At 36.9% G+C, this 25,960-nt stretch overlaps 1 protein-coding gene across 2 annotated transcripts in view; it reads left to right on the top strand.

The window, feature by feature from the left end:
- Nucleotides 1-25,960, top strand: part of MNAT1 (MNAT1 component of CDK activating kinase) — a 258,540-nt gene that overhangs the window by 44,327 nt on the left and 188,253 nt on the right. The window contains exon 2 of one of the 2 annotated variants that reach the window (XM_081288978.1): nucleotides 21,070-21,122. The exons of the other annotated variant lie outside the window; for it this stretch is intronic. Coding sequence (XP_081145104.1) covers nucleotides 21,070-21,122 — 53 coding nt within the window. The remainder of the gene's footprint in view (nucleotides 1-21,069; nucleotides 21,123-25,960) is intronic. 2 annotated transcript variants of the gene reach the window in all.

Here is a 25,960-nt window from a genome sequence, read left to right on the forward strand (position 1 = left end):
TTTACCAAAGTGAGATTGCTTGATTAAATGGTGGTTCTATTTTTAATTTCTTGAGGAACCTCCTAGTGTTTTCCAGTGGTTATGCTATTTTATGTTCCCACAAAAAGTGCACAAGTGCATTTTCCTGATGTTTTTGAGATAGGATCTTGCTTTGTTGCACGTTAGCCTTGAATTTGTGATCCTCCTGCTTCAGCCTCCTGAGCAGTTGGGATTGCAGTTGTGCACCACTGCATCTTGCTGTTTTGAGTGTTTATAAGATCTGAGTCACTTTTATTGATACTTTCATTATTGCTGTGGTTTTAGCCCAGTTACTGTTTCATATTTGCTCTGCCTAGATACCTTCAGTGATTCAGTTTGGGCTGCAAACCTATGAAGGATTATTGGCTCTTCACTGTGAATTTGGAATCTGGGTACTCAAACTGCTACTGCCTCCTCCTTGTTAGAATGCTTGTGAGGAGAGAGTTGTGGGAGTCATATAAGTATAATAAAAAGAATCCTGGCCCAGATCTAGTTCTAGTTGGTTTCTCTTCTTACCCAGTAGTCATTTCCTTGGTTCCTAGATGAACATACGTAGTAATTGGCAGAACTCTCAAAATGGCTTCTTGCCCAGTGGGAAAAGGGTTGTCATAATGGGAAAGGTCAAGTGAAAGCCTTTAAAACTATACCTTCCTCCACCCTGGAAAGGGCTGTGTAGTTCACATTGTTTAAGATTAACATGTATTCTGGGTACAAGGTTCCTTTTTCTGCCCATAAATCTACAGCTAGCATCACTGAGGATTTACAGAATGTTTGATCTACAATATGGGATCTTGAGTCATTTTGTCTCTTACCAGGAGTTGTGCTGTCTAGGAAAGAATGTATCGTAGTGGGATCAAGTGCACTAATTCATTGATTCTAACTCATGCTGCTCTATCCATAATCCTATGAATTGCTAGAGCAAAGGATTTATAAAAATGCATCTGAGGTGCCAGATTGGAGGTGATCTTCTGCAAGGATCGGTACCATTCTCCATAATCCTTTATGTATCTTAAAACACTTGACTATTGCTGAGGGCCATTGCCAAGTAGGAATGATGCATCGAAATTTCCTTGCCAGCGTACCCCATGTTAAATGGACTTGCCTTGGAATTTCGCTGTTGACATTGCATGTAAGGTGACCTTGCTCAAGGACCAGGGCGGATCTGGGTTTAGAGTTGATCAGGTTTGAGGAAGTATCCCGGTCCTTGGGTTTAGGGCATTCCCAGTTTAAGACAATATGGGTTTTAGGGAAGTTGGAGGTTGAAGATTATTGCTGCTGGAAATAGGGCGTTCCTGCTACCTGAGCTCCCGTTGAGTTCTCGTGAGATTCAAAAAGTATTGGAGAAAAAAGCCTCGTGGAGTAGGTGAATTGGGCGGCAGCAGAACTGGGATTTCCCCAGAACGTGTGTGTAGAGGCCGGTGTGAGTTCGGGAATAAAGAATTGCTGTTTGAATCTTCAAAGCTGTGAGTGGCTCGTGATCTTGTGCCCAGCCAAGACATTGCCAGACTATTATATGGGTATCTGCCGCAGTCTTGGCTGGGCACAGAATCACGAGCCACCACACAGCTTTGTAGATTCAAACAGCAATTCTTTATTCCCGAACTCACACCGGCTTCCACACACGTTCTGGGGCAATCCCAGTTCTGCTGCCGCCCAATTCACCTACTACACGAGGCTTTTTTCCCAAAATGCTCTCTGAATCTCACGAGAGCTCAACGGGAGCTCAGGTAGCAGGAACGCCCTATTTCCAGCAGCAATCATCCTCAACATCGAACTTCCCTAAAACCCAAGGTCTTAAACTGGGAACGCCCTAAACCCAAGGACTGGGATACTATACTTCCTCAAACTGCAGGATACACCCTAATCCTGGATCCACCCTCGTCCTTGAGTAGGGTAATCTTTCTCAAACACACATGCAAGGTCACAGCAAATTTAACATGGCGTACGCTGGCAGGGAAATCGATGCGTCATTCCTACTTTGTAATGGCCCTCAGCATCTCCCCCCTTCTGATTAATTAAACAACAAGCAATGTGGCTTAAGGACCGTGCCTGGTAGGTTGTCCAATTCAACATATGGTTCTTACCCGTCATGGGAAAACTGACCTCTAGGCGTCAGCCTCCTGTCTTAGGTTGAATCCACTGCAATCAGATCAACCCGTCACTGACTACCGGTCCAGCATTCAGCCATGCTTGTGGATAGGCCTATGCACCAGTGGGGGGGTGAGGTTCTTGCCTCACCTCTGTTGGCCCCCAAATTTAGCCTTGGTGCCAGTGGGGAGGTGAGGTTCTTTGCCTCACCTCTGTTGGCCCCCAAATTTTAGACCATCACTAGTAGAAGGGAGGAGGATACAGAAATGCCACGACACCAAGCCAATTGACGGCTCCTTTGGAAAAATTGCGTCACTGGTGACACCATCAGCAAAGATATGCCAGCATTACCACAATTAACATGGGGTGCGCTGGCAAGGAAATTGCATCACTGGTGACACCAACAGCAAAGATATGCCAGCAGTACCGCAATTCACTGCACCAGACGATATTTCACAGTGCATGCAACTGATATATAGTCCAGGCAAGTTCTGCAGGCAGTTCAAATCGGAGGAGTCTATCAATATGTCCATTTCTTCCCAAAGTAAATCAAGTCCTTGATTGAGCATTACTTGTTGAGTTATATTCATTGATGCATCAGTTTATACAGTTTACTGTGATGGCTATCATAGAAGCTGTAGTTTGGTTTTATCTTAGTCTTCACCGGCACTGGGATGGAGATGGGAATTCTGGCAATGATGCTAAAGAGACATTATCCTGAACAGAATTATTAAATATAATGAAAAGGAAAGGTGAAAGTAAACAAACAGATCTGTTAACCTCCTTTAAAAACAATCCTTAACAGCTGTTTACCTAATTTAAATTAGTAAGCAAACAGATCTGTTAACCACCTTTAAAAACAATCATTAACAGCTGTTTACCTAATTTAAATTAAACCATTTAAATCACGTGAATAAAAAAAATTCGGATCCATTTTTTCATGAGCGCTCCTCATAAATGAAATATGGACATACACACATACAAACATACAACACAAAACAGAAATGTGCACACAACATACAACACATAAGACAATAGTAAATAAAGGCCTTGTAGCTATACCTAGGTGAAATCTCCATTGCAATGTTTAAGAACTCCACAGTCAAAAAATAAAACACAGTCAAAAAATAAAACTGATCAGAAAAACATTAACCTAGGTTTGTATGAGCTCAAAAAATAAAATAGAACTTTACGATGTGGGAAAAATGCAATAATAAAATAGATATTGAAAAAAGCACCGTGGTTAATCACTGTCGCAGATGTAAGAATAGCCACGCTGGAGCTCTGGATATCAGCTGTTATGGATTTGAGTCAAATCATCTTCTTTTTCTGTAGAAATTGCTTTAGTTAATCTCTCTGGAATCCAAATCGGCTGCTGTTCTCCCTGTGGAAAAACACACACGGAACCCCAATTCCAGACAATAACTGGGTCGGGACCTTTCCATTGTCCTGTTAGAATATCTTTCCAAAGTACCTTAGGCTTACGTACATTTTTCGGGTACATATGTCTTTCCGCAGCACTAAGTCCTGATGAATCCAAATTTAAAAAGTTTAGAGTAAAAAGGGTTATTTTAAGTTTATCTTTGGGGGATATATACCCCTTACCAATTCCCTCTTTTTCTTTAATAGGTACGTTTTAATAGTTTGATGAGCTCTTTCAACTATGCCTTGTCCCTGTGGATTGTATGGGATTCCTGTTATATGAGTAATACCAAATGATGCAAAATTGTTTAAAAGAGGCAGATGTATAACCAGGACCGTTATCAGTTTTTAACTGTTTAGGAACACCCACAGTGGCAAAATTTTGTAAGTAATGAGCTATAACATCTTTAGTTTTTTCTCCGGCATGAAGGGAGCCCATCAAAAATCCAGAAGAAGTATCAACTGTAACATGTAAATATTTTAATTTTCCAAATTCTGGCAAGTGTGTGACGTCCATCTGCCAAATATGGTTAGGTATCAGTCCTCTAGGATTGACTCCAAGATTAACTTGTGGTAAAAAGGTCACACAATTTTGACATTGTTTTATTATATGCCTGGCTTGTTCCTTAGTTATTTTAAAACGCTTTTGTAAAGTATTAGCATTAACATGAAACCTTCTAGGTTCATTAGAGATATTGGTCTGTAGTTTTCTTTCTTTGAGGCGTCTTTGTCTGGTTTCGGAATCAGGGTGATGTTGGCCTCATAGAATGAATTTGGAAGAGCTCCCTCTTTTTCTATTTCCTGAAATAACTTGAAAAGTATTGGTTTTAATTCTTCTTTAAAGGTTTTGTAAAACTCCGCTGTATATCCATCCGGTCCTGGGCTTTTCTTGGTTGGTAGTCTTTTGATGGCTTCTTCAAGTTCATCCATTGATATTGGTCTATTCAAATTGTGTGTATCCTCCTGACTCAGTCTGGGCAAATCATATGACTTAAGAAATTTATCGATGTCTTCACTATCTTCTATTTTGTTGGAATATAGGTTTTCAAAATAATTTCTAATTGTCTTCTGTATTTCTGTAGGATCTGTTGTAATATTGCCTTTTTCATCCCGTATGTTAGTAATTTGAGTTCTCTCTCTTCTTCTCTTCGTTAGCATGGCTAAAGGTCTGTCGATCTTATTTATTTTTTCGAAGAACCAACTTTTAGTTTTGTTAATTTTTTCAATAGTTTCTTTTGTTTCAGTTTCATTGATTTCCGCTCTAATTTTAATTATTTCTAGTCTTCTGCTACATTTGCTGTTGTTTTGCTCTTCCTTTTCTAGGGCTTTGAGATGAAGTGTGAGCTCATTTATTTGTTGGTTTTTTCTTTTTTTGAGGGATGACCACCAGGCGATGAATTTTCCTCTTAAAACTGCTTTCATTGTGTCCCATAGATTCCGATATGTTGTGTCTGTATTTTCATTTATCTCTAAGAATTTTTTAATTTCCTCCTTTATGTCTTCTGTAACCCATTGATCATTCAGTAACATATTGTTCATTTTCCATGTGATGTAGGATTTTTCCTTCCTTCTTTTATCATTGATTTCCAGTTTCATTCCATTATGATCAGATAAAATACATGGTATTATCTCCACCCCTTTATATTTACTGAGGGTTGCCCTATGGCATAATATATGGTCTATTTTTGAGAAGGATCCATGTGCTGCTGAGAAAAAGGTATATCCATTTGATGATGGTTGATATATTCTATATATGTCAGTTAAGTCTAGGTTGTTGATTGTGATATTGAGTTCTATAGTTTCTTTATTCAATTTTTGTTTGGAGGATCTGTCCAACGGTGAAAGAGGAGTGTTGAAGTCACCCATAATTATTGTGTTGTGGTCTATTTGATTCTTGAACTTGAGGAGAGTTTGTTTTATGAATGTCGCAGCACCATTGTTTGGTGCATAAATATTGATAATTGTTATGTCTTGTTGGTGAATGGATCCTTTTAACAGTATATAATGACCTTCTTTATCCCTTTTGATTAACTTAGTCTTGAAGTCGATTTTATTCGATATGAGGATGGCCACTCCTGCTTGCTTACGAGAACTGTGTGCGTGGTATATTTTTTCCCATCCTTTCACCTTCAGCCTGTGTATGTCTTTTCCAATCAGATGTGTCTCCTGGAGGCAGCATATTGTTGGATTTGTCTTTTTAATCCATGATACCAGCCTATGTCGCTTTATTGGAGAGTTTAGGCCGTTAACATTCAGAGTTACCATTGATATATGGTTTGAACTTCCATCCATGTTTGAATGCTTATCCTTTTTTTTTTTTTTTAAATATTTAGTTCGTTTCTCCGTGATTATCTTTCCCCTCGCCCTCTGTCTTTACTGAGGCACTTCCCACTGATGGTTTTGGTTATTGTTTTTCATTTCTTCCTCGTGTAGTGTTTTGCTCAAAATGCTTTGCAATGCAGGTTTTCTGGCTGCAAATTCTTTTAACTTTTGTTTATCATGAAAGATCTTTATTTCGTTGTCATACCTGAAGCTTAATTTTGCTGGATACAGAATTCTTGGTTGGCATCCATTGTCTTTCAGTGTTTGAAATACATTGTTCCATGACCTTCTTGCTTTCAGTGTCTGTGATGAAAAGTCCGTTGTTAACCGTATTGGTTTACCCCTAAATCTAATCTGTCTCCTTTCTCTTGTAGCTTTTAATATTTTCTCTTTGTTCTGTATATTGGATATCTTCATAACAATGTGTCTTGGCGTTGGTCTACTGTGATTTTGTGTGCTCGGTGTCCTGTATGCATCTTCAATTTGTATATCTGTTTCCTTTTTTATTTCTGGAAAGTTTTCTGTAATTATTTCATTCAGCAAGTTTCTCATTCCCTTGGTGTGAATCTCTGTACCTTCCTCTATCCCGATGACTCGTAAGTTTGGTTTCTTTATGTTATCGCATAACTCTTGGATGATTTTCTCGTGAAAACTACAGACCAATACCTCTAATGAACCTAGATGCAAAAATCCTCAATAAAATTCTGGCGAATCGAATACAAAAACACATCACAAAAATTGTGCACCATGACCAAGTAGGATTCATCCCTGGGATGCAAGGATGGTTCAACATACGGAAATCAATAAATGTTATTCACCACATCAATAGACTTAAAGATAAGAACCATATGATCATCTCGATAGATGCAGAGAAAGCATTTGACAAAGTACAGCATCCCTCTATGTTCAAAACATTAGAAAAATTAGGGATAACAGGAACCTACCTTGACATTGTAAAAGCTATATATGCTAAGCCTCAGGCTAGCATCATTCTGAATGGACAAAAGTTGAAGGCATTCCCTCTAAAATCCGGAACAAGACAGGGATGCCCTCTATCTCCACTTCTATTCAATATAGTTCTCGAAACACTGGCCAGAACAATTAGACAGACGAAAGAAATTAAAGGCATAAAAATTGGAAAAGAAGAACTTAAATTATCACTATTTGCAGATGACATGATTCTATACCTAGAAGACCCAAAAGGGTCTACAAAGAAACTACTAGAACTAATAAATGAATTCAGCAAAGTGGCAGGATATAAAATCAACACGCATAAATCAAAGGCATTTCCGTATATCAGCGACAAAACTTCTGAAACAGAAATGAGGAAAAACACTCCATTCACGATATCCTCAAAAAAAATAAAATACTTGGGAATTAACCTAACAAAAGAGGTGAAAGATTTATATAATGAAAACTACAGAACCCTAAAGAGAGAAGTTGATGAAGATCTTAGAAGATGGAAAAACATACCCTGTTCATGGATAGGCAGAACTAACATCATCAAAATGGCGATATTACCAAAAGTTCTCTATAGGTTTAATGCAATGCCAATCAAAATCCCAACGGCATATCTTGTAGAAATTGACAAAGCAATCATGAAATTCATATGGAAAAATAAAAGACCCAGAATAGCAAAAGCAATTCTAAACAGGAAGTGTGAATCAGGCGGTATAGCAATACCAGATTTCAAACTATATTACAAAGCAATAGTGACAAAAACAGCATGGTACTGGTACCAAAACAGGCGGATAGACCAATGGTTTAGAATAGAGGACACAGAGACTGATCCACAAACTTACAACTATCTTATATTTGATAAAGGGGCTAAAAGCATGCAATGGAGGAAGGATAGCATCTTCAACACATGGTGTTGGGAAAACTGGAAATCCATATGCAACAAAATGAAACTGAACCCCTTTCTCTCGCCATGCACAAAAGTTAACTCAAAATGGATCAAGGAACTTGATATCAAACCAGAGTCTGTGCGTCTGATACAAGAGAAAGTTGGATCCGATCTACATATTGTGGGGTCGGGCTCCAAATTCCTCAATAGGACACCCATAGCACAAGAGTTAATAACAAGAATCAACAAATGGGACTTAATTAAACTTAAAAGTTTTTTCTCAGCAAGAGAAACAATAAGAGAGGTAAACAGGGAGCCTACATCCTGGGAACAAATCTTTACTCCTCACACTTCAGATAGAGCCCTAATATCCAGAGTATACAAAGAACTCAAAAAATTAGACAATAAGATAACAAATAACCCAATCAACAAATGGGCCAAGGACCTGAACAGACACTTCTCAGAGGAGGATATACAATCAATCAATAAGTACATGAAAAAATGCTCACCATCTCTAGCAGTCAGAGAAATGCAAATCAAAACCACCCTAAGATACCATCTCACTCCAGTAAGATTGGCAGCCACTATGAAGTCAAACAACAACAAGTGCTGGAGAGGTTGTGGAGAAAAGGGTACACTTGTACATTGCTGGTGGGACTGCAAATTGGTGCGGCCAATTTGGAAAGCAGTTTGGAGATTCCTGGGAAAGATGGGAATGGAACCACCATTTGACCCTGCTATTGCCCTTCTTGGACTATTCCCTGAAGACCTTAAAAGAGCATGCTACAGGGATACTGCCACATCGATGTTCATAGCAGCACAATTCACAATTGGTAGACTGTGGAACCAACCCAGATGCCCCTCAGTAGATGAATGGATAAAAAAAATGTGGCATCTATACACAATGGAGTACTATGCAGCAATAAAAAATGACAAAATCATAGAATTTGCAGGGAAATGGATGGCACTAGAGCAGATTATGCTTAGTGAAGCTAGCCAATCCCTAAAAAACAAATACCAAATGTCTTCTTTGATATAATGAGAGCAACTATGAACAGAGCAGGGAGGAAGAGTAGGAAGAAAAGATTAACATTAAACAGAGACATGAGATGGGAAGGAAAGGGTGAGAAAAGGGAAATTGCATGGAAATGAAGGGAGACCCTCATTGCTATACAAAATTACATACAAGAGGTTGTGAGGGAATGGGAAAATAAACAAGGAGAGAAATGAATTACAGTAGATGGGGTAGAGAGAGAAGTTGGGAAGGGAGGGGAGGGGGGATAGTAGGGGATAGGAAAGGTAGCAGAATGCAACAATGACCAATAGGACATTATGTAAAATTGTGGAAGTGTAACCGATGTGACTCTGCAATCTGCATTTGGGGTAAAATTGGGGGTTCATAACCCACTTCAGTCCAATGTATGAAGTATGTTATGTCAAGAGCTTTGTAATGTTGTGAACAACCAATAAAAAAAAAAAATGAAACCTTTTATGAAAATTTGTAGCTTCTTCTAATGTAGAGAAAATATGTACGTCATGTGTAGTTTTATCTGCTAAATCATTGCCCAAAGTAAGGGCTCCAGGCAATCTTGTATGTGCCCTAATATGTCCTATAAAGAATGGATCTTTTCTGTCCCATATTAGACTTTGTATAGTGGAAAACAAAGAAAAAACAGTAGAGGAAGGGGAAATCCCACCAGCATCTTCAAGGGAATTAATAGCATTAACTATATATTGACTATCAGAAAATAAATTAAATACAGAATCTTTGAACATCACAAAAGCTTGTAAAACTGCATTAAGCTCTACCTTTTGAGCTGATTGTTTGGGTACTAAAAATGTAAAAGTTTGATCAGGGGTAACTACGGCTGCTGTACCATTATTAGACCCATCAGTGAATATATTTGTAGCATTCATGATAGGGGTTTTTCTTGTCATTTTAGGAAAAACTACAGGATGCTTAAACCAAAAAGACAACAAAGGATTCGATGGCAAATGATTATCAAATGAAACATTAGATTTACACATGATTATTGCCCAAGTATTTAGCTCATTAGCTAACTCATCAATTTGATCCATAGTATATGGAGTAATAATTTTATTGGGAGAAATTCCAAACACTCCCTTTGCTGCTCTTATTGCTTTGAGTATTAATTGTCCTACAGCCTCAGGATACCTAGTAAGAATAGTGTTAGGAGAATAAGATAAATGTATCCACAATAATGGACCTTCTTGCCAAAATACTCCTGTAGGAATATATTTTGTTGGTAGTACAATAAATAATAAAGGCAAACATATCAATTCTATCTAGATGTATATTTTCCATATATGTTTCAATAATTTTTAATGCCTTTCTAGCTTTAGGAGTTAACATTCGGGGTGAATTTGGATCTGATGGACCCTTTAGAATATCAAATAAAGGTCCCAACTCTCCTGTTGGTATGCCTAGATAAGGCCTTATCCAATTTATGTCTCCCAATAACTTTTGAAAATCGTTGAGTGATTTGAGTTGATCTACTCGTATTTGAATTTTCGGTGGACGGACCATGGTTGAGGATAATAGAACTCCTAAATAATTAATTGGTAAATTTAATTGTACTTTATCTATTCCTATTTCTAGATTATAATTTTTTAATAAGTTCGTAAGTGTGGCATAACATTCCAGCAATATGTTTTTATCTTTATGTGCTAATAATACATCATCCATATAGTGAAATATTTTTAGTTCAGGATTTTGATTTCTAAGTGGCTGGATTGCTTTATTAACATAGATTTGACACATAGTTGGACTGTTAGCCATTCCTTGAGGGAGTACTTTCCACTCATATCTCTCATCAGGACCTTCATGATTTAATGCAGGGATAGTAAATGCAAAACGTGGACTATCCTCGGGATGAATTGGAATTGAAAAAAAACAATCTTTAATATCTATGGCTAAAACATGCCACGTTTTTGGTAAAGTAGACAATTGAGGAATCCCTGATTGAGCAGGTCCCATAATAACCATCTCATTATTAATGGCTCTTAAATCTTGCAATAATCTCCATTTACCCGATTTCTTTTTGATGACAAAAATGGGAGTATTATGGGGAGATACGGAAGGTTGTAAATGTCCTTCCGCTAATTGTTGTTTGACCAGATCATGGGCTACTTGTATCTTTTCTTTAGTCAAGGGCCACTGAGGAACCCACACTGGTCTTTCTCATTTCCAAGTAATTTTGATTGTCTCAGTGGCCCTTTCTGAAAATCCGACCCATGTCTGTCTGTTCCTTGATCTAATTGAATTGGTGCTGCTAAACCTTGTTCTTGTTTTCCTAATCTTTTTTCTTTCTTAACACCTTGTCTAGTCCTAGTAGTGGGCGCATTAGAATTGATGTTATTTGTTAACATCAAACCTGGTTGATCCAGGACATCTCGTCGCCATAAATTAATAGGAAGGTGATCCAAAACATATGGCTGTATAGTTCCTTCACATCCTTCAGGATCCTTCCAATCTAATACCATAGAACTTCTATGGGGATTAGTCGCCACTCCTAGGCCTCGAAGCGTTTGAGTGGCTTGTTGTAATGGCCAATGTTTTGGCCATTCTCGACGAGATATGATGCTGAGGTCAGCACCTGTGTCCAGTAGCCCATTAAACTCGTGACCTTGAATATTTAGTTTTAGCATCGGGCGAGAATCTAAATTTAAAGACAACATAGCCCAATCTACACCTGTGGAGCCTAATCCCTTAGAACCTCTTTCTACATTATGACTAGAGAACTTATTATGTAGGCTGGGTATTATTAACAACTGTGCTATTCTATCTCCAGGTGAAATTACTGATATATCTCCTGGAGAAGTAGCTATAATTTTTATTTCACCTACATAATCGGGATCAATTACCCCAGGACTTATCATAAGTCCTTTTAATGTAGATGAACTACGTCCCAATAATAAGCCTACTGTTCCTTGGGGAAGAGGTCCTTTTACTCCTGTAGGAATGATTTGAACTCCCATCTCTGGAGTTAATACTGCTCTGGCAGAGGCGCAGATGTCCAACCCTGCGCTCCCTCGGGTTTGTCTGATGAGGGATTTAATGGACAATGTGTCCTGGGCACCACCCTGATGGTGTTGCTGGGTTCCTCCACTGCCCCGTATATTTGTGGTTGTGGAGAGCATTGGGCCCCTCAGTCCATTTTTTGGCAATGAAGCCTGATGCCTTTCTCCACGATATCGTGGGTAAATACCTGATCCTTGTCCGTTTTTTGATAACGGAGTACCTTCTATGGTGGTTTGAGAACGGCATTCATTAGCCCAATGTCTCCCTCTACGGCATCGTGGGCAAATACCCGGTGCCGCACGCGTTCGGCGAATGGGCCGAGTCCGGCGGGAGACGTCGGGATTAAAAAGACACAGGAGTCCGAGGTCCTTCATCCAGGGGGAATCTGACTTTATTATCTCAGCTCATACTTATATATTTCTTTCAGATAGAATAGAAAGCCACTAGTAGGCGGGAGCAAGGAGGAGGGGAAAACAGGTGGTTCATGTCGACTCATAATGAGCCTTCAACCAGGAACCTTATCAGACCCAAGCAGGTCAGGGCGTCCCCACATGACCATTACAGGCTGAAATAATATGAAAACAGACACCACAAATCCTTCAAGGCCTTGTGAGCTCCTTCAAGGCCTTGTGAGCTGGCCTCTTTGACGTGCACAAAAATCAGGGCTGGATCCAAGTCCTGGGGGCTGGGGGGAGTCCGTGCCAGCAGTTCCCGGTATTCTATTCCTTTGATTTCTAGTTTTGTTAAAACCTCCTCTTACAGGGCAACTCCTTTTAAAATGTCCTGTTTGTTCGCAATTATAGCATGTTTCTAGCCTGGCATCTAAAGCCTGTTGTACTGCAGCTGCCAAGACTTGCCCTTGTTCATTAAAATCTCTACATAATTTAATATATGTATTTAAGTCTTCATGTCTCCATGGTCTAATAACCTCTCTGCAGCAACGATTTGCTTGGTCATAAGCAAGTTGTTTTATTAATGGCATTGCTTGATCTGTATCCCCAAAAATTTTGGCGGCTGTTTGAATAAGCCTATCTACAAAGTCAGCGTAAGGTTCATTAGGTCTCTGTATTACCTTAGATAGCTGACCTTGTGAATCTCCATGTCCTTGTAAAGTCCTCCATGCCCTAACTTCCATGCCCTTGTCTGCAGCAATTTGTGCATATATAGCAGGATCATATTCAATTTGTTGCCATTGACCCTCATAAGGTCCTTTTCCTAAAAGCATATCTAGATTTCTTTGAGGGTAACCGGCTGCTGCATTTCGCCTAGCTGTCTCTGTGCAAAATTCCTCATTGGCAACTTTCCATAACAAATATTGTCCTCCATTTAGCACAGATTTACACATGCTAGCCCAATCTGCTGGCGTCATGTCCAAGTTAGTAATGGATTCGACCATGCTTACCGTGAAGGGAGCTTGGGGACTGTAGGTTGTTACAGCCTCCTTTAACTGCTTCAGTGTTTTAAAATCTAAAGCACGGTGAATTCGCTGCCCTCCTACCTGTTCAAGTACAGTGCATGCTAATCTTTGAGGTCCTGTCTCAGGATCCCACTTATCAACTACGGGGTTTGAGGGCCACTCAGCTGTTTCCATCGGTGGGGCTGTTGGTTGAATTACGCCCTCTGGTAATAAAACGGAGTTAGTAACAGCCTCTTGTTGTGGCCTTTTTCCTAATAACCCCCTTTCCTTTAAATTTTCTTCCTCTGTCTGACTAGCTCGAGAGACCTTCTCTTTTGCTTGATCTAAAATGTCTTTCTCCATGGTCTGAATCTCTAACAATTTACTTAACACCTTTTCGGTTTCTTTTTTACTAATTTCTAATCTTCTATAAAGATAACGCAACCCAATAAGATAACACAGAACAAAACCGCAACTGAATGAAACAAAAACTGAATAAAAATTCGCTGTATCAATTTTCTCTTTCTCCGGGCTGACAAACTTCAAACTTTGAGCCATCCATTTTTCCCAGTTTGCCTGAGAAATTTCTAGGGACAGGCAGCTTGAAACAAAAACGAAATAAATCAAAACAAGAACACATTGTTTTTTGAAATGGTCACCCATTCTCTCGCCTTCCCTCAGGGGCGAGCAATTCACTTACCTCCAAGTTTCAGACGTTCCGCGTACGGGCCACCAAATGCCGCAGTTTTGGCTGGGCACAGAATCACGAGCCACCACACAGCTTTGTAGATTCAAACAGCAATTTTTTATTCCCGAACTCACACCGGCCTCCACACACGTTCTGGGGCAATCCCAGTTCTGCTGCCACCCAATTCACCTACTACACGAGGCCTTTTTCCCAAAATGCTCTCTGAATCTCACGAGAGCTCATCGGGAGCTCAGGTAGCAGGAACGCCCTATTTCCAGCAGCAATCATCCTCAACATCGAACTTCCCTAAAACCCAAGGTCTTAAACTGGGAACGCCCTAAACCCAAGGACTGGGATACTATACTTCCTCAAACTGCAGGATACACCCTAATCCTGGATCCACCCTCGTCCTTGAGTAGGGTAATCTTTCTCAAACACACATGCAAGGTCACAGCAAATTTAACATGGGGTACGCTGGCAGGGAAATAGATGCGTCATTCCTACTTGGTAATGGCCCTCAGCAGGTATCTGTTATATTTGGTATTCTCAATATGCAAAATTCATGAATCCTAGAACAAATGGGTAGAAGCAGTAGTGTCCTCATTTGGGGAATTTATACTTTCCCATCCATGTAACTTTAGACTGTGTGGGCTTAAAAGTCCTTGTTGCCAGAAGTGGATATGTTCTACTAGGAGACAGAGAAGAGGGCTCCATGAAGCTATGTCTGTTGTTTGGTCATTTTAGACTCCTTCTGCCAAAAAGATCATGAGGGAAGAAAAGTAGTCATCATCCTGGTAAGGGTAATTGGCTGATCATCATCAAAAAGGGGGCGGACAAGAATATGTCTGGCACTCAAGGGATCCACTGGAATGCCTCTTGGTATTCCCAGGCCCAGTGCATTGTACTGAATGTAGAAGTATAGCAGCCACAGCCTGAAAAAGAAATGATGACCAGGAGTTTGACCTTTAGAGATAGGGTCTGGGTTCCTATACTCACAAGCCAGGTGCTAGTAGGATATGAGGGGAATCTAGTGCAGGATGATATCAATTATAGCCAGGAAGTCAACTGCAGCATTAGGGCTGTAGCTTGTCCCCTTCTTTTAAAGGTTTTTCATGTAAGCAAAGTAAGTAAAATCCTTAATAAACTCTTCCTGATGGTCTTACTATTAAGAAGAAAGTGGATATGCAAGGTGTAATTTGTCTATTCATTGTTTTCTATAACATTGTTTGTGGTTATTTTGTATAACTGCTTCATGTATATTGAATATTTAGGTATAATAAAATATTTTTTCCCATTCTGTGGCAATTTTCTGAACGGTATTGTGTTCTTCATCTTATATAGAAGATTTAAATTGGAATAAAATGAAATCTATCAGTCTCCTTTACATGGCTTAAAGTTTTAAAATCACCTTAAGGAAACCCCTGCCCTGATGTTATAATTATATTCTCGTGTAATTTCATAAAAATATATATTTTTTTACCTTTAGGTCATTTGTTCATATGAAATTTCTTTTTGTCTGTAGTGTAAAAGATAAGGATCTGGTTTTCCCCCTTATCTAGAAAACCAGTGGTATCTCAAGCATTTAATGAATAGTATTACTTTCCACAATGATTTGTAGTTTTTTTCCTTTGTCAAATTCCCTCATATGCATAGTTTTTTTTATCCTTCATGCTTCTTTAATAGTAGTATATTTATTCCTTGACTTGTGCTGCTGTGTCGGTGCTACTTAAATCTGTAGACATCTTTTTGGACTATCAGTTTTACCTTAACGGTATGAAAAAAATAGAGAGATTGAATAACTGATAATTATTTGAGGATTTTTTCAACATAAATAGGACTATATTATGGAGCTTGAACTTTTATTGATTTTTTGAAAATAAAATATGATAGTTTGAAGAAATGTTTTTTTTTTTAAAGAGAGAGAGAGAGAGAGAGAGAGAGAATTTTAATATTTATTTTTTAGTTTTTTCGGTGGACACAACATCTTTGTTTGTATGTGGTGCTGAGGATCGAACCTGGGCCGAATGCATGTCAGGCGAGCGCGCTACCGCTTGAGCCACATCCCCAGCCCCTTGAAGAAATGTTGACCTTATGGGGAACCATTTGAGAATATGTTTTCAGTCCTCCTTCTCTGCAGGTTGAAAATATTTTATTGAGCCAGGTGTGGCTCATGCCTGTAATCCCAGCAACTCAGGAGACTGAGGCAGAAGTCATCCTCAGCAAGTTAGCAAGACCCCGTGTCAAAATAAAAAATAGAAAGGAGGGACTGGGATTGTGGCTCAGTGGTAGAGCACTTAGCTCCCACGTGTGAGGCCCTGGGTTCAATCCTCAGCACCACATATAAATAAACAAATAAAATAAAGGTATTGTGTCCACCTATGACTAAAAAATATTAAGAAAAATAGAAAGGTCAGGGGATGAAGCTTAATGGTAAAGCACCCTTGGGTTCAGTCCTCAGTTCAAAACAAACAAACAAAAAATTGTTTTGTTGGAAAAGGGTAAGAAAGACTACTTTATATGAACTCTCTCTTTTTTTTTTTTTTGGTCAAAATAGTCTATCATTATTCTGTGTATAGATTGTATTAATACTTTTTTTTTGTTATTGTGGTTTCTGCCTGGAATATCAACTTTTTGTACTTCTCAAATTCTTTGAGACTGAGCTCAAATCAGTCTTTTTCCTGAGTCTTCACTGGTGTGATCCTTAGCTATCATTGTATTAAGTAGTAGTAATAGCTAATGTAATGTTTATTGAGAGCATCCTATGTTCCTGGTGCATTTTCAGACATTTTACCCATATTAACTGATATAAATTCCTTTTATGAGGTATGGTCCCTCCCAACCATGCAATTATTTTTATTTTCCACAAAGAAACAGATACAGAGAGGGTAATAACTTACCTAGGGTTGCAGGCTTATTAACAAATGAAGATAAAGAGGCATACTGACTCCAGAGTCTGTGACCCTAACCATTGTTCTCTCTTCCCTTTCATTGCTCAATAAATAATTAATTGGTCAAGGAGTGAATCTACTACTGTTTTGACACTTAGGAGACACACCTTATTCTTTTGTACTTTTTATGGGTGTTCTATTTTCCTAACTTTATAATATACCTCTTAAAGAGATCAAAGTATATTTCTTTGTAGTATACCTTCATATTTTATGCTTTTTAAAGGCAGATTCACTATATATATAATAAGTGCCCAGAAGATGTTTATAGGTAATGATAGTTGAATTTGGTCTGATACTTAGACTTGACATAGAGTGACATAAATGTTATAATTCATTAATTCACTGTCAGATGAATTTAAGCATTCTGAATTTAAGTAATTACCTGATGGTTTGGATAGTCTAGCACCACACATTGAATAATATTGCAAGATTTTCTGGTTCTGAAACTGGGGTTTGGCTAGATTTGTATCATTCTATTCATATGGTACCAAGATGCCTAGAAATTAGGTGGCAGATTTCTGGCCTGCACTTAAAATTATGACTTTGGACTGGTCATTTTGTTTTGCCACCTCTAAAAAAGGGAAAATAATACATAACTCAGGCCTTTATTTTATTTTATTTTTTGATGCTAGGGATTGAACTCATATTCAGAACACACACTACCACTGCTCTATATCCCCAGTCACAGATATTTTTTTTTCTTTCTTCAAAACACAGAGTCTTGTTATGTTGTCCAGGCATGAAAAATTTCTTTAAGCAATGAAGTTCTTAGCAAAAGTGTCTTTTCTCCTTTGAGAAAGAAAATACTCGTATTTTCTTCTAGAAGAATCATGCCTCCTCTATGTATCCTGCATGTATCTGTGTTTACATAAATGTGTTTGTGTGCATATATTGTTTTAAATTTTTTTAAAGGCATTGTATCAGTGCTTTTAAAATGCTAAAAATAACATGTTTGCACTGGGAAAAAATTATTGTATTATGTAAACTTTTGAAGAGGTCTTATTTATCTTTGTATTGCCAATGCCATCTATTACAGATCCTTCTATATTATATATAGCATAATGTATGTTATGCTATTCTTGATAGAATTAAAGTATGGAAGAGAAGTCTTTTTCATATATAATAGTTTGTAATTATAGGTGATATGTAAAACTAAACTGATAAACATTAGTTATATTGAAAGAAAATGTATTTATTCCCATTCAGAAAAAAATCAATGTATGTAATTTGTTGAGCTCCTCTGAAACAATGTTTTATTTATTTAAAGTTTTTATGTTTAAGAACATTTTAAAGTAAAATGTTAACTTTTAAAATCAGACTATTTTGTAAACTTTTATAATGAAATGTTTCATCTAAAAAACATTTCACAAAATTACCATATCTGGTGTATTACCTCATGTGACAGTGGTATATGTTGTGGACAATAAGGGAGTAGATTTTTATACCTTTGTTTATAGACTTAATGCCTGTTATCATCCAAAGTAGTAATGCCAAGTGTAGTTACTTCAGATTATTAAAAAAAAAGGTGTGATGAAGTAAGTCAGACACAAAAGGACAAGTACTCCATTATCTCATTCATGTTTGTAGTATAAAAAGTTGGTCTCATAGAAGTTGAGTGTAGAATGGAGACTGGGGAAAGTGGGGCAGGGGGTGAGGAAAAGTTGATCTATGGGTACTAATTTGCAGTTTGATAGGAGTAAGGAGTTCTGTTGTGATATTGTATAGTAGAGTGACTAGATACAAATTGTATACTGTGTATCTCAAAAAACTAGAAAAAAGGATTTTGGGTATTTTCTCCATAAGTAAATGATAAGTGAGGAGATAGGTAGGATACACTTTATTGCACAATGTAAACATGTTTCAAAACATGGTACTCCATTAATAAGTATGATTTTTAATATTTTTATATATCATGAAATAAATTAATAGAAGATGGGGTGATAGTAAACTACTAGTTTTATTTAATAATGATTCATGTATAATTTATGGAAATCCATCAGACTGCATGCTAAGACGAAAGAAGTAAAAACCTATTTAGTACTTTTAGCCTATAATTTTCTTTAGGAAAGCCTTTGTTTAAATAATGAGAGTGATCATTATCAAAACAAATCTCATACCTTCAAAGGAATAAGTCAAGTTTGACTAAATTTTCTGGTTGATTTGTTAGCATATTTAACTTCCAAAGAGAATAGATTATTTGCAGATTAACTTTAGTCATTTGACCTTTGGACCTGGTATTATTTGCAGTAAGGAAAAATAAATTATAGATGATTTGGTGATTATAGCCTTTAAGCAGTGATAGCATAACAAAATAATTGTGTATAAGTAGAATGTTTTAAATATCCAAGGGGAAATTCAACTTTTCTGAAGGGAAGGCATTTAATTTGCATATTTTAAATAAAATCAGCAATTGTAGATCCTTATGTAATATTAGAATTAAAAAAATATTGAATTCCTAGAGTTGAAATAAAAAAAGGGAGCACATTGTAGGTTATATGTGTATATATACATTATCTATACTATCTAGAATTATTAAATTTCAGAGAAACATTAGATATTTTATAAGTTATAATTTGACTTTCTCAACATACTTCTATATGGTGAGGGACAGAAATGGGGTAGAAATCTAGGTTTTCTGATTACCAATATTCTAATTGTATCTATACATGTCCTTACATCTTTAATAAGAAAACCAACTTATGTGATCACTGATTAAGAATTATTTCAAAGAAATTTAATGTAGAACAAAAAATTTTTATTTAGTAAAAAGACTAACCTTTAGCCAGGGATGGTTATACATGCCATTATCTCAGTCACTTGGCAGGCTGAGGCAGAAGGATTGCAGGTTCAAGGCCAGTTTGGGTAATTTAGCCAGATGCCTGTCTCAAAATAAGGGCTGGAGATGTAGCTAAGTGGTAACACACACCTGGTTCATACTCTGGTACGTTAAAAAAAATGATAATAATAAAAGAAGACTTTTATATGGAAAATGCTGAATCTATCACTTAAATGCATTATAGAATAAAGTCTTTAATAGCATGATTTTAGTACATCTAGGTAGCTTTTCATAGTGCTTTCACATACTCTTCATTTGAATGACATTTTTTCAAGAGTGAATTCAGGGATTATGATTGCAATGCAGGTTTTTTTTTTTTAAGGTCATATAGATGGTATATTTTTTGGATTCTTTTGTTTGCAAATAATAGAAAACTCAGCTCAAACTATCTTTAAAAACATTAAACATCAGCAGGGCGCACTCTTGTAATTCCAGCGGCTCAGAGACTGAGGCAGGAGGATCTAAAGTTCAGAGCCAGCTTCAGCAACAGTGAGGCACTAAGCAACTCAGTGAGACCCTGTCTCTAAGTAAAATACAAAAAGGACTGGGAATGTGGCTCAGTGGTAGAGTGCTTCTGAGTTCAACCCCCGTTCCCCCCAAAATAAACAATCAGAGAAAAAATATTTAACTTTTTTTTTTTTTTTTGGTTGTTGTTGATAGAATCTAGGACCTTGCACATGCTAGTACTTGCTATACCCATGGCTCCAAGTCAAACCATCTTAAAGAATCTGTTAGCTGTTCGGAGGCACACACCTACAATTCCAGTGGCTGGGGAGGCTGAGGCAGGAGGATTGAGAGTTCAGAGCAAGCCTCAGCAACTTAGTGAGGCCCTAAGCAACTCAGAGAGACCCTGTCTCTAAGTAAAATATGAAAAAGGGATGGGTTAAATCTGTTGACTTACTACTGAAAAATATAGCCATAGATAAGGTGATCTTCAGGTATGGCTTGGTCTAGTAGCTCTGTAATGTTGCCATTGGTTCTTTTCTTTCTCTATATGCCCCCTTTCCCTCCAGTGCAATCTTTGTAGGTTTGTTGTACAGGAGATGCTTTCAGATAAACAGAATAGATGTTTTCTCTTGTAGACTTAAAGAAGATAAAAGGAAGCTTTATTTATTTATTTTCACTTGGATTCAGCAAATATCTCTGTGTATGGTGCATGTTAGATTCCTTGCTTATCTCTGAAAATGGCTTAGGCTAGTTATTGCCCACTTCTTGATTTGGTAGTAGGATCAATCCATCAAATTGCATGACTGGGAAATTTATAATTTAATTAGTGTAACAGGGGAAAGGTTGCCTGGATGCTTGGGAGGCAACCAAAAGATATCCCCTGTAGAAAGCTGATGTTAGAGTAAGAATCTAGGATATTCATTATTATTATTATTTGTTCAGAATTGTAAACGAATATGTAAAACTTGATTTTTCACTATGAATAATTTTGCTGAATTTTCTTTTTTTTGATATAGGGGTCTCATTTTATTGCCCAGTTTCCAGCTTCTGGAATAAGTTGGAACTACAGGTGTGTACCACAATGCCTCACTTTAAAGTTAAAGAGTGAACATTTATACACAATGGAATATTACTCAGCATTAAAAAATAACAAAATCATGACATTTGCAGGGAAATGGATGGCACTAGAGCAAATTACGCTAAGCGAAGTTAGCCAATCCCTAAAAAACAAATGCCGAACGTCTTCTCTGATATAAGAGAGGTGACTCAAAACAGAGTAGGAAGGAAGAGCATGAGAAGAAGATTACCATGAAACAAAGAAAAGAGGAGTGAGGGAAAGGGAGGGAGAAGGGGAATTGCACGGAAGACGGAAGGAGACCCTCATGGGTTCACAAAATACATATACGATGGTGTGAGGGGGAAGGGAAGAAAAAAAAGAGAAGAGATAACTGTCACAGTAGAATGGGTAGAGAATAGTGATGGGAGGGGATAGGGAGGGCAGCAGAATACAACTGACACTAGGATTGCTGTATGTATGCACATGGATGTATAACCAATGTGATCCTGCAATCTGTACACGTGGAAAAATGAGAATTCATACCCTATTTGAATCGAATGTATGATATGTCAAGATCATTGTATTGTCTTGAGCAACTAATAAAAAAAAGTTAAAGAGTGAAGTTTGTATTACATAAAATTAACCATTTAAAAAAATATAATTCAGTGGCATTTTTACATTTATAGTGTTATGCAAGCACCAGTGCTCTCTAGTTCCAAAACATTTTTAGCATAACAAAAGGAAACCCCATGTCCATTAAACAGTTATTCCCCACTCCCTCCTCCCTTCAGCTCCTGGTAGCCATATCTGGCTTCCATTTCTATGGATTTCATTATTTTTGTGTATTTCACAAAAATGAAATGGAATCATAATATGTGACCTTTTGTGTCTGACTTTTTTGTACTTGGCATATGATTTTAATAGTGTAACAATTCAGTTGTATGTATATATCATAATTTATGTGTCCATGTGTCTGTTGGTAGACATTAGGATTGCTTGTTCCTTTTGGCTATTGTGATTATTGCTGCTGTGAACATGCTTGTACACATACTTGTTTGAATTCCTGTTTTTACATCATTTGGGTATATACTTAGGAGGAGAATTGCTTGATCATGAGGAACCCCCAAACTTCTTGAGGAACCACCAATTTCCATAGCAACAGAATCATTCTACATTTCTACCAGCAATGTTTGGGGGTTTTGATTTCTTCATTTTCTTGCCAACATATGTTTCTCTCTCTCTCTCTCTCTCTCTCTCTCTCTCTCTCTCTCTCTCTCTGTGTGTGTGTGTGTGTGTGTGTGTGTACGTGGAACCCAGGGTTACTTTTTTACTGTGCTACACTTCCAGATATTTTTTGTATTTTAGTTTTTATTTTGAGGCAGGGTCTTGCTGAATTGCTGAGGCTGACCTTGAATTTGTGATCAGGTCAGATTGCCTCAGCCTCCCAAGCCACTGGGATTATAGGTTTATGCCATCGAGTTTGACTCTTTTTTTTTTTTTTTATTCTAGTGGATGTGAAATGACATCACAGTGTTGTTTAAATTCACATTTTTCTAATGGCTAATGATATTGAATATCATATCATGTACTTTTTGGATATTTGTGTATTTTTTTGAGAAATGTATACTCAAATATTTTGTTCCTGCTTTCTTTCCTTTGTTCAAAGCCATTGGTAAATCTCTGTATTATCTCTGGAATTTCAAGATGCCAATAAGCAGGTCTGAAGAAGTAGTTATTTTATTCTAAATTCTCGAAGGGAACCAATGACTTTGTATAGGTATGGTGTGTTTTTGGCAGAATCAAATGTTTCTTCAAAATTTTGATAATATGGGCTGGTGGTGGTATCCTGGTTTCTTCCCCAGCCAACACACACACACACACACACACACACACACACACACACACACAGTTTTGATGATATAAACCCAGCTAGCTATCAGTGATGTGCTTACTGATATCTAAATACCTAGACATTTGCATCCTTGGTCCTAGTCTAATTTAGTGAGACACACACACACACACACACACACACACACACACATTTATTTATTTATTTGTTGACTACATGTATTCAAATAATTATCCAAGTCAGGAGGCTGTTTTGTTTTGGTTTTTGGTACTGGCGATTAAACCTAGGGATGCTTAACCACTGAGCAACATCCTCAGTACTGTTTATTTTTTATTTTGAGACATGGGTCAGGGCCTGGCTAAGTTGCTGAGGCTCGTTTTGAACTTTCAATCCTCCTGCCTCAGCTTCCCAAATTGCTGGGATTATAAGTGTGTAACTGTGTGCAGCTTGGATTGGCTTTTATTAATGGAGTTAGTCAATTTATCCTCCTATACTCATGTATTTTTTTAAATCTTTTCTACAAGAACTTCTGTCAGAAGTAATGCTTGGCACTTGAAATTTAAAAAAAAAAAGTTTTTCCCCCCTAGAAGTAATTGTTCAGTGGTTTTTGAGAAACACTTTGTTTTACAGTATACCCTTGATATCAATGAAACTGGGGAAAATGCAGTAATTTTGTATAAATATCAGAATTTAGGATATTGGAAGTTGCTGGATATTTAATTGAAAAGCAGAAAATATTCTCAGTGACCCTCTAGACAATTTGAGAACTCTTGGCCAGGTGGAAAGGAGTGGATAAATGTGGAGATGTAGCTACTATTTTTTGAACATTTGCTGTGTAAGTTACTGGTTTTAGTTCTTTTATGGTAGTAACTCATTTAGTTGATTATTGAGTGACCATTGATAAGAGGTTTGAATTTTCCCTCTTTATAATGTGGAAAACATTCCCATTTTAATTTTACTACTAAGTGCAATTGTTCCGTTGGGTGTGGTAGCACATGCCTGAAATTCCAGCAACTGAAGAGGCTGAGGCAGGAGAATTGCAAGATTGAGGCTAGTCTCTTAGTGAGACCTTGTTTTAAAATAAAAAATAAAAGGGCTGGGGATGTAATACCTCATTGGGTACCCCTGCCCCCCCCCCAAAAAAAAATTGTCCCTGTCATTCAGCAAAATTTAAAATTTTACAAATTTGAAATGACTTATTTTGAAACAATCTGGAGACAGATTTCTGTTAAATTGATTTTTTTTCTTAGTGTCTGCTGGGCTTTTAAGATGATTAATTGAAAATGTTATAGTAAATGTGGAATAAACATTAATATAATTTTCTTTCTAGAAACAAAAATGAGAACATTAAATTTTTAGGACTATTTCAGGTTAAGCATTGCCTGTCATAAAATAAATGCAGGTTTTGCCTTAACAGCCCTACTTTCTCTGGGTGGATCTTTTATTCTCTGGGTGGATGTTTTTGTTGAGGCAGGGAGAATGATAGTGTGCTCTCACAGTCTACCATTGTAGTTTATAAATTTTTTTTTTGTAATGGCACATTTCTACAATTTCAGTCTATTGTTTTGCTATTATTGACTGTTGGTTTACTAGAATATATATTCTTGCACTCATTCAACATTTGAGGTCCCAACTAATATATGACTATGCATTTGACAAAGTACCTGGCACAGTACTGAGGGTACCCAACTAGCCAGGTAGCTGTTTAGATTATATATTTGAGGAACTAATTGACTGAAATAGTAGCTTGACTAGTTTTTATATTTTATTCTATTTAAACAGTCATCTGTTTGGATGCTTGATAGCTATTGACCTAGAAAAAATAGTTTTTTAAAAAATGAATTGTGTTTTTTATGAATTCTTTAAGTAATAGAAAAGTACAAACTTCATTGTGGTTATGAAGAACAAAATAATTAAAAAGTGTTAAACTGGGGCTGGGGATGTAGTGGTACAATGCTTGACTAGCATTCATGAGGCCCTGGGTTCAGTTCTAGCTCTGCTTCCCCATTCCTTGCAAAAAGTATTAAACTGAGAAGTAAAAACAAAATATAACTAAGAAAATTGGATAAAGAAAATGACTGATAAACAAAAAATAGCAGAACTTTGAAATCCAAATTTCTTAAAAGTGATACTTTGAACAGACCTCTAATATTTCTGTCAATAGAAATAGGTAGGATAGCAAAATAAAACATACAAAGAGAAGTAGAATAATATTGTGCAAAAAATTTAAAATGTTATTTTATACTAATAAATAAGAGAATCTTGATGGTTTGGGTAGTTTGGAGATCTCTTAAATTATGATTGCATTCTTTAATGTAATCCCAAAATGTGGTGGTTCTCCAACATTTTGGTCTCAGTTTTTTATTTTTTTAACTTTTTTTTTTGTGATGTTGGAGTTTGAACCCAGAGTCTTATACATGGTAGGCAAACAATGTACATCAATAGCCCCTTTAGTGTGTTTATAATCTTAAAAAAATTGAGGCTCCCTAGGAGCTTTTAGAGAACTTTGATTTTTTAAAATCTGTTAATCTTTGTGATATTGGAAGTTGAAATTGAGAAAATTTGAAGATATTTATTAAAAATTATAAAACTGTCACATGTTAACATTCCTAATCAAGAGAAATAGAAAAGTGAATTAAGAAATGGGAAAGACTAGAATAATAGCTATAATGAAAATTTAAAATATTTTTGTGAGACTATTTTCAAAACAAAAAAATTATGAGTAGCATGTTTTACATTTTTGCAAATCTCTTAATATTTGGCTTAAGAGAAGACAGCTGGATTCTCATAACTGCTGTTGTGGTGATTCTGTTGTTACATGTTGTTTTGGTTGAAATGTATAGTATGTAGTTGGAAAATGGAGAAACATTTTAATAGCCTTTTCAGATCATTGTAGACATTGTTCTTTGACCTACTTATGCAAATATATATTTAATTCCTTTGACCCAAAGGCATGCCTTATTTTTCTGGAAATCAGTATTAATTCAATTTGCCTTTCTTT

This window comes from Spermophilus citellus (genome assembly GCF_964194105.1).
Source record: "Spermophilus citellus genome assembly, chromosome: 4".
NCBI lineage: Eukaryota > Metazoa > Chordata > Mammalia > Rodentia > Sciuridae > Spermophilus > Spermophilus citellus.